The sequence below is a fragment of the Macrobrachium nipponense genome, chromosome 12, assembly GCF_015104395.2.
Source record: "Macrobrachium nipponense isolate FS-2020 chromosome 12, ASM1510439v2, whole genome shotgun sequence".
In the NCBI taxonomy this organism is placed as follows: Eukaryota; Metazoa; Arthropoda; class Malacostraca; order Decapoda; family Palaemonidae; genus Macrobrachium; species Macrobrachium nipponense.
The window spans coordinates 74,938,453-74,954,627 of NC_087205.1; the positions used below are offsets into that span (position 1 = coordinate 74,938,453).

Sequence of the window (16,175 nt, forward strand, 5' to 3'; positions counted from 1 at the left end):
CCAGCACATGTGGGAATAAAAGGAAATGAATATGCAGACTCTGCTGCCAATTAGCCTGCACTATCCCTCCAACAATTTCATATGCCCCAGTGTCAGACTGGGTAAAATCAGTTAAAACATTAATTTACCAGGATTGGAAAGAAGAATGGGCCTCGGTGCCAACAACAAACAAACTTAAAAATATAAAAACTGAAGTCTATGCATGGAGGACATCCTCACAGGAGGAAAGAGCAAAAGAGGTGATCCTAGCAAGGCTACGTATAGGACACACAAGATTCTCACATGGTCACTTGATGTCAACACCACATGCTGACCCAGTGAAATGTAACAGATGTCAAATACCCATGACAGTGCAGCATTTGCTTGTTGAGTGCCCAAATGGACCCAGCAAAGATCTATTTATCTGCGGAGTTCAGAAATGAAAAATATTCTTGCGGAAAGCAGGGATTTTTCAATTAATAAAATCATAAATTTTTTAAATAAGACGGGTTTCTCAAATAAAGTCTAAATTTTTTTTTTTTTTTTTTTTTTTTTTTTTTTTCTCAGGATTGATCCCTGAGAAACCACCGCGAGAAGAGTCTACTTGAGACTCAGAGGTCTGGAAACAAAAACTAACACCTATTAATAATAATAATCTTGAGTTTTAACTAACAAAATAGGCTGTTTTCAGTATTTTTATAGGGGTTCCAACTATTCGCAGGTTCTAACCATTCACGGGAGGTCTGGTATGCATCCCCCACGAATACGGGGGACCACTGTACAACCAGCTGCAGTAACAAGAGGGATACTTTAAATGGAGATAAATAAAACTAAAAGAGTAAAAGGGTACAATACTTCTTCCATAAGGAATGTTCCCCCATTTGTCTCTTGTATGGAAATGGGCAGCTTAAATTCTTAACTGCTCCAACAAACAAGCCTGGGCAATGCTAAATTAACATAATACACACACTAATAGTACATAGCATCTCAAAAAAACTTACAATGTCAGTAGCATCTACCCTTGTGCCCACAATTTTCACTCTAATTTCATCATCTTGCTGTATAACAACTTCCTAGAACAAAGACAGAAATTATGTCATTAAGTCATAGCCAAACCTGTGACTACATTGTTTAGTTCAAATCTACATTATAAGATTAACACCAACAATTAAAATAAAGTTTCTTCTCACAATTACCAGACAAGTATTTTCCTGATAAGTCCATTACAATATGCCCAGCAACTACTTTATTCATATTTTGTTTAAACAAAAGTTACTTTTTTATATAGTACTAGAACTTTCCACAACAGTAAAAGCTGATAAAATGCTTTTCATATGTACATAATAAAATAGCACACTAATTGTAAATTACACTGGAACTGCACAAGAAAAATTCAACTACCTCCTGGTAACTAGCAATTTTTACTCTCCACACCCACATTACAGCAAAAAATATGTAAGATGCTAACATCTTTAAATTCAAGGCATTCTGATTAACACTCACCTCATCTCTGCTCTTGTAACATGGAGGATTTGAGTTGGGATCAAACTCCAGATCCTGAGGGATGGACTGCAAGGGACAAAAATACTTTGTAACCATCAAACTTTCATTAATGTAGATGTTAATTGATTTTCTTCCCAACACAAAATCTCATTGCTGTGAATAACTGTTAATCACCTAGGTGTTTTTCATCACTAAAAAACAGTTTAAGCAAGCGTCGAATAGTAAATATTTTTACAATCATAAGGCTAAACTTAAAGGAATGGATTTTTTATGAGGGATAAAGAATAGAGTAATAGACTTATATGAAGCTGGGAAACTAGATGGGAACAGACCTACAGATTAAGTCAAATACAAAGAAATGCAGCTAGAGACCAATGCACATGTTACACTCTAGGAAAGGGGCCTGACTGGTGATGTTCTTATTGGTATAGTCATTATAATTGTCAAGATAATTATCTTTCAAAAAAAAAACTTATACTTAAAAAAATAAGAGAGGTCTCAAAGTGACCTGCTTCTATGAAGCTTTTACTACAACACTACAATGAAAGCTATCTAAACTTACTTCAGTACAAAATTTAATGAAAAGACTATTACCTTCAAGTGAACGTGTATGTGTGCAGTTCATTACTATACTGCAATTACTATCAGCCTCCTGATCACAAAGTACAGTAATACTAATAACTTGTTCATGATGCCCTTTAGAACAATGCAATGGTTCTTTGCATTGGATACATGCCAACATTAAAATATCACAAATATAATTTGCATTTTTCCTAGAACTATAAGCAAGAGGTCTTATATATGGATAATCCTTTGGTAATGGTCTGGTTGTTGATGCTTGGGGAAAAGCTAGTTAACCAGCAGCAGGAGAGTGTGGGGATGGAGGACCCATGAATAGGAACATCATTATTTTTCCTTTAGCAACAGAAACAAATAAGGGGGTGACTTGCTTCAGTTCGATGGAGTCATACTCTTAAGGTGGGAGGCATTATCCAGAGATCATGACAGGTGGTGATGTCCCACCCAGAAATGTCAGCGTCTTGGTCATGTTTGTGAGCAGGGGAAGAATGAATTCTGTATGCACCTGTACATCCTGGCATATGTGATGTTGAGAATAACAAGGCTTTGTGCCAAAGTATGGCTTACTTGTAACTATTACGTTTAAGAAATTATGAGAACTTAGGTTTCCAGTATGAAATGGGTAGAGCTGGTTGGAAGATATCCTCTGGCAATGCCTCTCTTCCATTTGTTAACCCTTTTGTAGAGGCACACATCCTTTAATGTGCAGTAGACATACAAATAAAATGGCTAACATTGCATATCATGATAATCATTATTTTGCGCCACAATATTTTAATGAATTTGCAGGAAATTATGTACATCCATTTGAATGAGTCATAAAAAGCTTTATGGAAGAATAGTCTCTCATGAGATTTCATGGGGGATCGCGTAACACCAACTTATGGCAGAAGTAATTTGATGTTGCAAACAAACCAAACCATTGATTGCTGCTGTATTTTATATACAATTTGTATTCTATATTACAACAGTGATATGAGAATACATATAATATTATTGGATGCAGTGAAGTAAAGCTTAACTTTGTGCCAGAAAACCATAAAAAAATTTAAAGAAACTGTGTTTCTGAGGTTTGAATAAATTATTTGTTTTTACATTATTTTATTTTCAAGTCACGAAACAGCGCCCTCAAACAAATTAAGTTCGTGAACCGAGATAACACTGTATCTTGATTTTGTACTTGAGAAAATAAATTTATAGGGTGTGGAAAATTTTTTTTCAAAAATATATTGTTTTAATTTTTTTTAAATGCAAAAAAAAAAAAAAAAAAAAAAAAAAAAAAACTAACTAACTAACTAACTAACTAACTAACTTATAAGTCGAATGTCTAAACTTCCCCCCTTAGAGAATTTTCATTAATAATTGAAGAATAAGCGGTAAAAATTTGAAGCAAATCCCGTCAATTACAAGGTGGCAGTAAGCATTTACTTTATAATGGGGCATTATGGAGTCAGCCCTTCCTATAAATCATCTTTTTCTGATACAAGCCAACATGGAATGTGGAGTTTCCACTGTGAAAGGAGGTTGACAGACACACACTTTCAAAATAGAGAGGTCAATGAAAAGTTCCAGCCGCAGGTTGCCCTCTATGCCAAAATAAAACTGTAGAACTGAGAGTAGTTGTTTACAACTTCCAGCAAACACTTCAACACCACTGGTGGTACTTCTGTTGAAAGGAAGAGACTAGGAATCCCAAAGAGTAAGACAGAAATTGGATCTGTCTGTAAGAATAGAGGGTGTCAGTCCTGGTAAGGGAGTCTGTAACTATATAACAGTCTACCCAAGGTTCTGACCCTTCACTGCCACATTAGACAATGGGTGTAACAGGCATCCTCCTACTCTTAGCAGCAGGAGAGTATCATGGCATTGAGTGAGCGTCTTCCTTCTTCCTCCTTTCCCTTGCCTCCCTTCCAGGCTAGTCTGGACAGTAGGCTGAAAAGGCAGGGAAAATGCCTAACCTAACCTAACCAAAGGAAGAAGAATGTTGGGAATATGATCTGAAATTGGAAAAATTCTGGCCTTTTCCAAAGTATGATGTTAATGGCACTGCCATCCCTGAAGGCTTGGTTCCATTAACCTTTATTGATCTTGAGGAAACTGTAAATGGATAATGTAAAAAGTTGAATATATTTATTTTTACCAGGCCATTAAGCTGATTAACAGTTCTCCTAGGGCTGGCCTGAAGGATTAGATATTTTTAGGTGGCTAGGATGCAATTGGTTACTTAGCAACAGGGCCTACAGCTTATTGTGGGATCCGAACCACATTGAGAAATGAATTTCTATCAACAGAAATTAATTCCTCTGATTACTTATTGACAAAGCGGAGAATCGAACCCGGACCCTGAGACCGGTAGTTGAGCCCGTAACCGACTCATCCAATGAGGAACTGTGGATAAAGTAGCCATGGTATATGTTCTCTGTTTCTCCACTGCCAAGCTTGACCGTTATCTGCCAGAGGGGGTAAGGAGGAACCTAGAACTGAGAGGTTCCTAAGCATGAAACCTCTCTCAGTTGTAACTTAGGCTTGACAAAATGGTCATGAACACAATCAGGCTTTATCAAGCCCAGTCCACAAGCTATGGATCAGTGACAACAAACCACCCTCTGAGATTTACCTTCTCTTACGAAGAGATTCAGGAAAAGCCGTCAATCCAACCAAGATGGCTCTAATTTCAGGAGAATAAAATTCCTTTACACACAGCTATTCCAAATGAAGGAAGGGCACGGCCTCAGCATCCTCAAGGATGTAAAATTTCCACTGCAGTGTCAGAGGCAGGGGAAGAAAGCCTGGCAGAGCAGAGATCAATCTCTCTCTTCTAGAATGACTCGCACACGTGGAGACCAAGGCAACAGAAAGGCAACTGCAGACTTGAGGCAATACCCAAGGTGTGCTTGATGCAAAAGTCATGCTGAAAAATAACCCTGGTTGCCTCCTAGATACTTTAGCATTCATGAGTGAGCCCAATGACCTTGCAAAAATACCTCTCCAACTCAGCCTGCATGAGTTCTATGGGCAGGGGGCCATAAATTTCACCAGAATCTAAAGTAGCATAAAATGGATCCTCTAACAATGTAGAGGGAGTCAAGGTAGCCCAACCCTTTTTCTGATAAGAGGATCTTGACATGTCCAATGCGTATCTGACACTAACTCATGGTCCAAAGGCATGAAAATGAAAGGTGACTGAACTTAATCACTTTTGCAATCCATGAACAGTTGCGAGCAACTCCACCTGTTTACGTCCTTCTTTGAGACACTTCAAAAAATTATATGGTAACAGTGTTTCAAGAACAAGACACACACACACACACCCAGTGAAAAAAAAAAAGAATTCTGAACAGGTTATGTTGTTGTAACTAAGATTACTGTCTCACTTTTAACAGAAGTTTGTTTATTAAGATTCCATTTAACTTTTGGATATGGCATTATCATTACCACCATATCTATTATTATATAACAATCATTCATTCACACAATACTTAAAATTTTTAAAATTTCAGTTATTTTGGTATTTTGATAATTATGAACATCGTAACAGGAGGTAGATTTGCTCATGGATATTGTGTATGGCTAACAAAAAGCTGTACTTACAAGATTTTCTTTTTTATATCTAATGTTCGTGTGTTTTTACAGTGCTTATCCTAAAGCTAATATAGTGCTTTCTTTAAGAAAATTTTAAAAAGAAAACTTCAAGACAATATCATCAAACTGCATTTTTCAAAAGAGCCCTTTCCACAATGGACATGTAAATGACTGAAGGGGTTGTTTAACGACAGAAACGGCCGTCTCTTAGTTATCCTTACATGAATGATGACAATAGCGAAAGGAATTTCTGTCTGTATGACATTAAAACTTTTATTGAAATTAATATTAGTAAATACAAGCCAAGTAGAAAATGATGCATTTAACCATAGCATATAATAAATAATGTTGTAATGAACAGAGTAGGGAATAACCTCTACAGTATATTCAAGAGGGAATACAAGCCCAATCATAAATATATGAAACCTCTAAATATAAATAACTGTTATCATTGGCAAACAAATTAACTTTACTATACGGGAATGGTTAAAAGTCTACAGCCACTTTGGGAGTCCTTCTTCACTTTCTATTGCTCTTTTTGGCATTCTCTCTGTCCTTAGTTGTGTTTCATTTTGAGTTATCAGCGATGTCTAGTTTCTCTCTCTCTCTTTCTTTCTGTGTGTATGTCTGTGTCTCACTTCAACCATACCTAAAGACTCCTCCCACTAAAACAACTCTAAAGCTGATTGGTGGAACCCATACTAACAGAGAAAGACCCCTCCTGCCTTTAGTGAAGTGTTACCACATAATTTTTTGAAATCTTTTACCAAGACCTAAACTGTACCTAAAAAGGAAGCTGAACCAGCAAATATGGACCCAAAACAAAAAGCAAATGAGGCAAGCAAGAGCACATTGCCTAACCCTACTTCTTCCTTTAGGCAGGCAACCAAAGGATACACTTGACACAGTTCCAAAACAGAATACATTCCAGACCTCTGTAAGCAATTTATACAGAGGGTTTATAGTCACAAGTGAGAGATGTAGCACACATTTGAACATGCCCAGGACATTACTTATCATTCTTACCAGAAGACTCATCTGGCACCATCATTCTTACAATAACCAAAATTTTAAATAACAAACAAACAAGGCCCTAGTTGTCAACCAATCAAACCACAATATACTCCCATCATCTCCAGAACAGCAAGGCCACAGAAAAAATGACGCTGTTTAATGAATGTGCACAAGCCCCTCATCCCCTAACTTACCTGCAGCTGGTTAATTACCTTTTACTACGGCTTCAACAACTGGACCAACTTTCATTGAGGTACATCCAAACAGGAGACAGAAGTAAGTATTCTTGTAGGAAAAAATCTCTGGTAATAATGTGCAGTTTCTAATGAAAAGAACTATTTAATTTTCCCTAAAACTTGGGAGAAACAAACGCATGATGTTTGAACTGACATGAAAGGAGAATGAATTCGTTATTCAATACCTCTAAGAATTTTCAAAAATCAAATTGCACATTTTTCTAAGCTTAATTGTAAAAAAAAAAAAAAAAAAAAAAAAAAAAAAAAAAACCCCCCAAAAAAAAAAAAAAAAAAAAAAAAAAAAATTTACTACTTGATGTGAACACATAGGGCTCTTCTGTAGTAGTCTCGCTGAAATGACAAAATTTAACAAAATTTTACAGAACTTGGGAGATAACTTACGTGTCTAGATATAAAACACTGCATTGGGCCAATTTCACAGAAAAGGCCAATTTTGTTGATCTGAGTCACCACAGCATCTAGGACTTCTCCTTTAAAGGGTCTAAAAACAATGGCTTTGTACTGAAAAATTAAGACTTTGGTCAACCAACATTCATAAAACTGAGCTTAAAAAAAAAAAAGACAATACAGCTTAATAAACTTTCAACATTCATATCACAAAACATAACGCTAATCATCAAAGTTTTTCTGTCCATCAGATCTGTCAAGAATTGATCACTAATATCAACAGAAATTTTAAAACTGAAATTACTGATCTTACCATTGTGCAGAACTACATACATATTTATCGTTTAATTTCCTTCTGTGTATAAGATAGACCTATAGATAGGGGATGAGGTGTAAAAATCATGGCAAATTTTGCGTGAATTTATCTTATATCTGTAGTTTAAGCCGACCTCTAAATTCCAAAACTGAAATGTTTACTGGAGAAAAGTGATTACATATTTGCAAAAACTGAGCAATAAAATTATGTTAATAATAATGATGACTTAAATAAAGGTTGTTTTGCTTCTTGTATCAATTTACGTAATACTATTAACATATTGATATTGTATTACTTGAGTATGTACATCGTCATGTACACCATTTGCTTTTAATATTGTTTTTCATTCTCAAAAATTCTTGGCTGATTGAGTATTGATATCTTCATTGGTGATAGTTGTTAGAAAAAATATAATTCGGAGATATCTTTCCTCATAAATTAATGAAGTTTGGTTGAAACATGCAAATATTATTAGTTTTATTCAGCCGCTGCTATAACCTGAAGCTTTAACTTACTAGTATTCTTTCTTGAGATCTCCATTGAATGGGGGATGAACAAAAATTAACTTTATTTTTTACATATGGAAGCCACCATTGAGAATTGGCACGGTTTAACAGTTTGACAATTTTAATAGAGCTCTTAATAAACGCTGAATAGTTACTAGGGAAATGGCATCAGCAATCAGTTGTTTTCTCAATTAGGTTGTCTATGTCAATACAGGTTTAGAATTGCTTCATCCAATTCTCAAGCCAGAATATTTTAGTGGAGGATGGAGAGTATCATTAGTATTACAGTCAATGAGAGAGAGAGAGATAGAGAGAGAGAGAAGGAGGAGAGGATGGAGAGAAGGAGAGGGACGAGAGAGAGAGAGAGCGAGAGAGAGATGAGAGAGAGAGAGAGAGAGAGAGAGAGAGAGAGAGAGAGAGAGAGAGACTATTGCCTCGGTTAGGTTGTTACACTGATAGATATCCACTTGCAAAAGTCAAATAATAGTTGTAATGAGAATAATGATAATTCTAATAAAACTTGTTTTAATGCATGTATTATCGTATAATATTACAACATATGAACAAAGTGATGATGCGCCATTTGCATTCAGTTTTTTTGTTTACAGTCTTGAAAATAATCAGCTGATTGCAATTTACCGACATCATCACTATCTTTAGTTGCCAACTGGAACTTTATTCAGGGATACATTCCTTTCGGAAATTATCAAAGTGGGTTTAACGAACCCGATTCTATATCATGTTTTTCATAAGGCACCTAAAAGCGAAACATGTTTATTGTTAGTATACATAAGGTTTTGTACATACTTACCTGGCAGATATATACTTAGCTATACGTCTCTGACGTCACGACAGAATTCAAAACTCGCGGCACACGCGACAGGTAGGTCAGGTGATCTACCTTACCCGCCGCTGGGTGGCGGATGTAAGAACCAATCTCCCTTTCCAGCCAGAATTTTTCCTTCCACCGGTCTCCTGAGGGGAGGCTGGGTGCGGGCCCATCAATCGTATATATCTGCAGGTAAGTATGTACAAAACCTTATTGTATACTAACAATAACATTTTTGTACATGAACTTCCTGTCAGATATATACTTAGCTGATTGACACCCTTGGTGGAGGAAAGAGACAGCAATATAAATATGGAAAAAAGGGGAAAAACAACACTAGTTGTAGGATGTAAAAACAACCTGGTTCTTACCTGTTTAGGCAGAAGACTTCGTAGTTACTGTCTATGAGTCTGCGTTGCCTTAAGAGCTTCAGCGAGGGCGTGACCTACAGCTGACAGACTCTTTGGGGAGGTCTATCAAAGGGTATTTGGTTGTCCGCTTACTTGATAGAATCCGAGCAGGATCTGTCAACGGGGATTCGCCCACTTATATGACAGAACCTAACCACTATCATTGCAAGGAGCTCAAACATACACCGATCACCTAACCAATCTAATCATTGTTAGCACTACGAAATGAAAAACATGCCTAACCGCATGTTCTTTCAAACAACCAAAAACTTACAACCTAACAAGGGGAAAAAATATATACTACTAAGGATATGTCTCAGCTCCCTGCCCCAGCACCGAATCCGCCGATACGTACGGGCCTAACCCGAAGCACTTTCATACGTAATTTTGACGTCTCTCAGATAGTGGTTTGCAAAGACTGAGTTGCAACGCCAGAATGTTGCCTTCATAATATTACTCAGGGATATGTTTTTGTAAAAGTCAATGACGTGGCAATAGCTCTTACCTCATGAGCTTTGACCTTAAGAACTTTGTATTGACTTTCCTCACATATCGCATGCGCTTCTTTCACCAGGCTTTCTGATAAAGAAAGAAAGCGCATTCTTCGAAAGTGTCCTCCTTGGATCTCTTACAGAGCACCAAAGGTTGACATCATTGCCCTTAAGTTTTTTCTTTCTCTGTAGATAGAATTTCAAATTCTTACTTGGGCTTACTGGGCAAAGAGACCTCTCTGCTTCCTCGCCTACTAATGCAGACAATCCTTGTACTTCAAAGCTCCTAGGCCAAGGATTTGAGGGGTTCTCGTTCTTGGCTAAGAACAAAGGAAGGAATGAACAGATAGCTGCATCTCCTCTGAATCCCACATTTCCTTCTAGTGCATGGAGTTCACTAACCCTTTTTGCGGGAAGCCAATGCCATGAGGAAAAATTGTCTTCTCGTGAGGTCTCTAAACGATGCAGACTGAGGCGGTTCGAACTTATTGGACCTCAGGTAACGTAGCACTACATCCAGATTCCAACTCGGAACCCCTGGAGAAACCTTCTTGGATGTTTCAAACGATCTTATTAGATCATGAAGGTCCTTATCTTCTGAAATGTTTAAGTTTCTGTGCCTAAACACTGCAGATAGCATGCTACGATAGCCTTTAATGGTTGATACCGCCAATCCACTTTCTTCCCTAAGGAAAAGTAAGAAGTCTGCTATTTGTGTCACAGAGGTACTGGAAGAGGAAAAGTGATGGTTCCTACACCATCGCCGAAAGAACGTCCCACTTCGATTGGTAGACCTCTAAGGGTAGAAGGCCATCTTCTTGCTGCTGCGATAGCCGTTGCAACTCTTGCCGAAAAAGCCTCTCGTTCTGGACCAAACTTTTGACAGTCTGAAGCAAGTCAGATCTAGAGCGGGGAGGTTTTTTGGTTTTTTGTGATACCTCTCGAAGTGGGGTTGTCTGAGCAGATCGATCCTCTGTTGGTAATGTTCTCGGAAGATCTACTAACCATTCCAGTACCTCTGTGAACCATACTTGTGCGGGCAGAACGGGGCTACCAGCGTCATCCTTGCTGCCTCCGATTCTGCAAATTTCTTTAGAGTCTCTCCCAGTATCTTGAATGGAGGAAAAGCATACGTGTCTAGACCCTTCCAATCTAGTAGGAACGCGTCTATCGACACTGCCCTCGGGTCCGATATCGGAGAGCAGTAGTTGGCTATCCTCATATCTTGCTGTGGCGAAGAGGTCTATATGAGGTTTGCCCCAAAGCTTCCACAGGTCCTGGCAAACATCTTCGTGCAGAGTCCACTCTGCCGGCAGGACTTGATCTTTCCTGCTTAGGAGGTCTGCTCTGACGTTCTTTTTCCCTCCTGTACGAACCTGGTAGGAGACAAATCTTCCTTTTTTCTGCCCCACCCAAAGCAGAAGTTCTTTTGCTGTCTCGTACAGGGAGAAAGAGTGAGTCCCCCCTTGCTTCCTGATGTAGCCAGGGCCGTGGTGTTGTCCGAGTTCATCTGAACTGTTGAAGCTAGGACGTGGGGCTCGAAAGCTTTCAAAGCTAGCCAAACGCCATCAGCCTCCTTCTTGTTGATGTGCCAGGTCACCTGTTCCTTGTTCCAGGTGCCTGACACTTCTCTTGAGCCGAGCCGTCGCTCCCCAACCTGTTTCCGAGGCGTCGGAATACAAACACTTGGTTGGGGTTCGGAATGTGAAGGGACATCCCTTCTGCAAACTTGAGAGGGTTGGCCCACCAAGAGAGGTCCTTCTTGATTTCCTTTGAAATCTCGAAGGAGAACTCTAGGTTTTGTGTAACGACACTACCAGTTTCGATGAGAAAGAACTGGAGAGGTCTGAGGTGCAACCTTCCTAGAGAAAGGAATTGCTCCAACGAGGAGTGTCCCCAACAAACTCATCCAACTGCCTCGCTGCATACTTCTTTCTCTAGGAAGGCTGTTGACTTTCTCTGACCCTCGTGCTATCCGTTCTGGAGACGGAAAAGCCCGAAAATCCCAGAGAAGCCATCCGAATCCCCAGATAGATACGATCTTGACTGGGGATCAACTGAGACTTTTGAAAGTTCACCAAAAGTCCCAAGAGAACTTGCCATGAAAAGGGTCTTTGTAGGTCCTCCAAACATCTTTCCTGAGCCTTGCTCTGATCAGCCAGTCGTCCAAGTAAAGGGACACTCTGACTCCCTCCAAATGTAGCCATCTTGCTACATTTTTCATTAGGCCTGTAAAGACCTGAGGGGCTGTTGAAAGGCCGAAGCACAAGGCCCTGAACTGGAATATCCTTCCTCCCATCATGAACTGAGGTATTTCCTTGACGAAGGATGGATAGGCACATGGAAGTAAGCGTCCTGAAGATCTAGGGACACCATCCAGTCCCCTGGCCGAAGGGCCGCCAACACTGAGGATGTCGTCTCCATGGTGAACTTCCTCTTTTCTACAAAGAAAATTCAGGGGCGCTTACATCCAGAACCGGCTCTCCATCCTCCTGAGGCTTTTGGAACTAGAAAAAGGCGGTTGTAAAAAGCCCGCTGAGCAAGGGTCGCCTCACTAGCTCTATAGCCTCTTTCTCGAACATTTGTTCCACTGCTTGTGTTAAAGCAAGGCTCATGATGGGATCCCTGTACCTGGCCACCAACTCCCTCGGAGTCGTTGTCCACGGTGGTCTTTCCGTAAAAGGAATCAGATATCCTTTCCTTATTATAGAGAGGGACCAGTTGTCCGCTCCTCTCTTTGTCCAGGCTTCCGAGAATCTTAGAAGTCTGGCACCTACTGTGTTTGGAGGACTACTTCCTACTCTTAGCTCTGACAGAGCGTGAGAAGGATCTACCTCTCTTGAAAGGTCTATTACCTCTCGAGGTAGAGGCTCTAGAAGGGGGGCCCCCTCGAAAGGGCTCCTGTCTAGCTGGAGTCTCCTTCTTAGTCTTCGTCTGGAAGGAGGTCTTAGGCTTCCGTGCCGACTGTGCGAGCATGTCCTGAGTCGCCTTCGCAGAGATAGATCCTGAGATGTCCTGGATTATCTTCTTTGGAAAAAGCAGAGGCGAGAGCTGCGAATACAGGAGAGAGGCTCTTTGGGCATGCGAAACAGACTTCGTCAGAAAAGAGCAGAAGACTGATCTCTTCTTAAGGATCCCTGCTCCAAAGAGGGAGGCTATTTCGCTCGATCCATCTCTAACTGCTTTGTCAATGCACGTTAGAACACTGTTTAGATCTTCTGGCGAAATAGCATCCGGGTTCTGAGTCTTCTTAGCCAGACCCCCAAAGACCAGTCAAGGAAGTTGAAGACTTCAAGACTCTAAACATTCCCATTCAGCAGGTGGTCAAGTCGTTCATAGCCCAGGTTCGTTTAGCCGACAAAAGAGCCGAGCGCACGTGCTGCATCCACCAGAGAAGAGAAGTCCGCATCCGCCGATGAAGGAAGACCCAGACCTAAGGGTTCTCCAGACTCGATACCAAAATCCGAGTCTGCCCGTAAGCTTGGAAGGAGGGAAAGAAAACACAGTTTTCCCTTTCTCTTCCTTAGAAAGCAGCCAATCACCAACACCTCTCAAAGCCTTCTTCATTGAGATGGTTGGCTTCATCCTCACACAAGAGGAAACTTTCGTCTCTTCGAAGTCGAGAATAAAGAGAGAGGAGACGGAGGAGCGAGGGAGTAAGGGAGTCTCCAAACTCTTGAGAAGTAGATCTGTAAGATCTTGTAGGACGAAACTGGACGAGTCCTTCACCAAATCCTCTTCTGAAGGTTCAACTTCATCCACTGAAGAACCCTCCGCTTCTTTACGAGTGCAGTTAGCCTTCTCTAAAGAAATGCGCCTGTCCAGAGAGTGTCTAGTAGTAGACTGGCGCCTATCAGGGGAAGCCAAAGTTTCTGGAGAGCTCCTCTCGAATGAGTCCTTCCTACTCTGATGAGTGCGTGCTCTTTGCTCCTTAATACCTACTCCTAGAATTCCGGGCTTCCAAGGGGGAGCGCCTGCTAGGAGATGAGAGCCCTACTATGCTCAAGGCGCTTCTCAGGATCCATGCGCCTGTTCAAAGGAGAGCGGCTGCCAGGCGAGCTGCGCCTACCATGAGGCGAACGCCTACTAGGCTCTTGGCGCCTACTACAGGAGAGCGAAGGCCTGGAGAAGGTCGCTTACTAGGAGACCGGCGTCTACCATGCTCCACAAACTTCGCTCCCGACTTGTGTGTCTCTTCAAAAGGTAATCTCCCAGAAGAGACATATCTTTCAGGCTCTACGCCGCCTGTCTGAATCGAGCGGCTAAAAGAAGAGCCGCGCTTATCAGGAGAAAAGCGCCTATCAGGAGAAAAAGCGCCTATCCTCCGCACCACGCTTGGGAGCGGGGGAGAGCGTCTACTTGTAGTAGCGCCTACTAGGCTCAAGGCGCCTAACATAAGGCGAGATCCTGTCTCTTGACGAATCCATCAAAGAGTAGGCTCTCTTATCCGGAGAATGAAGGATCTTCGTAAAAGAGCGCTGAGGACGAGGCTGTACGCCTGTCTTTAGACGAACGCCTACAGTCGCTAGATCCCTTCCTACTGGAGAGATGTAGTCACCAGGAGAAAGCTTCTTGGGCGATTGACGCCTGGAAGACGACAAGCGCCCTGCTGAGGGAAGAGCGCCTCCTTCCATCCGCTGCTAAAGGAGAGAGAAACCGACTCTGACTGAGACGGTAAGACAGGTGAAGGAATCCTAGACTTCTTGACAGGGAGAGAGACGTCTTTCCGACGCGTTCCTCCTGCCAAGGAGCCCGCCAGTGCCGAAATCTGCGCTTGCAGTCCCGCAAGAATTCGAGCTGGAGATCTTGTAAAATCCTCCACCGGAGAAGAGGCTCGAAGCCTACTATGAGGCGAGAACTCCTGCCCTCCCTCCTGGGTTTCTTGATCTCTACTTCCGGCTCTTCTGGAAAAAACTTCCGGGCTGGAAGGAAAGGAGCCAGGCGCCTTCCAGGCTCTCTTCAGCGGTCGTGAAGAATCCGAGGCGCTCCATCCTCTTCTAGGTGAAGGTGAGGAAAGAGACGAAGAGAAGCATTGGCGCAATACCTCCTTCTTCGCGCGAACAAGGGCAGCATGGGTACGAGCATCAGGATCTACCGAGGGGACGCCTGATCGGTGGGAGTTCTCCTAACCTTCCTGCGGCTTTTGACTTTCCTCCTCCACTGGACTGGGAGTCTGGAAGAGGTCTAGGCCTGGAAGCATTAAGGAGCCGAATCAGACGCACCCTCCACTGCACTGGGGTCACTGCACAATTCACCTTCACTACTCTTACCTTGCAACGACGAATCTTTCTTTTCCATGCTAAGGATCGTGGCTCTCATGGTTGCCACTTCCGTAGTCGTATCCTTAGGTTCGATGCAGGGCGCAGGAGCTGAAACTGGAGAAGGTTCTAATGCTACAACAGGATTTTCTTCTACCTCGCTAATACGAGACTTACTAGAACTCCTAGAAGAAGCCTTCTCACCCTGTCTTTCTCTAACTTCCTCAAGTAGAAGAAAGAGCCTTCCATTCACCCTCATCCAACTTCTCACACTCATTACACGGGTTATCAAAAGAACATTCTTTACCTCTACATTTAAAGCAAACTGTGTGAGGATCTACCGTAGCTTTCGGTAGTCTCACCTTGCATTCATCCATAGCGCACACTCTAAACATAGAAGATTTCTTAACCTCTAACTCAGACATCTCGAAATCAAAGAAAAATCCAAATCAATATCCAAAAACAATCCACAAATGCGTATGCCAAGCCAACAAGATCAGGTACTCACCGAAAGTCAGTCCAAATAAATCCACGGCAACGAGAAATGAATAAAGCTGTCAGGAGGTAAATCAACCACAGGTGTAGTCGTCACCGGCGACAGAAAAATTCTGGCTGGAAAGGGAGATTGGTTCTTACATCCGCCACCCAGCGGCGGGTAAGGTAGATCACTGACCTACCTGTCGCGTGTGCCGCGAGTTTTGAATTCTGTCGTGACGTCAGAGACGTATAGCTAAGTATATATCTGACAGGAAAGTTCATGTACAAAACATCGTTTTGTTTATGGTTCATCGCCATTCTCAGACAACCGCTAATAATAACAATAGGCTACAATAATGAACCATAATTATTGTACACAATTATCGTCATATGACTGAATGTTCGAAACAGCTACAAACAGCTTTGCGTGCTGCCTCACTTGATGTTCGCTGCAATTTTGTTATAAAAGCACGGGAATGTGAAAATAGTGCATAAAATCATTTTAAAATGCCATGGCAAGGTACCGAAGATGATTTGTATGATAGTGATGACGAAGCCGAAGTCAACTCACCAGAACCAGACTTGAA

General features: G+C 41.4%; 1 protein-coding gene across 1 annotated transcript in view; it reads right to left on the reverse strand.

The window, feature by feature from the left end:
• Nucleotides 1-651: 651 nt before the first annotated feature.
• Nucleotides 652-16,175, reverse strand: part of LOC135224842 (DNA-directed RNA polymerase II subunit RPB7-like) — a 57,291-nt gene continuing 41,767 nt past the window's right edge. Inside the window, exons 2-4 of the mRNA XM_064264164.1 lie at nucleotides 7,296-7,459; nucleotides 1,483-1,548; nucleotides 652-1,052 (exon numbers count right to left, since the gene is read on the reverse strand). Coding sequence (XP_064120234.1) covers nucleotides 927-1,052; nucleotides 1,483-1,548; nucleotides 7,296-7,459 — 356 coding nt within the window. The 3' untranslated portion in view covers nucleotides 652-926. The remainder of the gene's footprint in view (nucleotides 1,053-1,482; nucleotides 1,549-7,295; nucleotides 7,460-16,175) is intronic.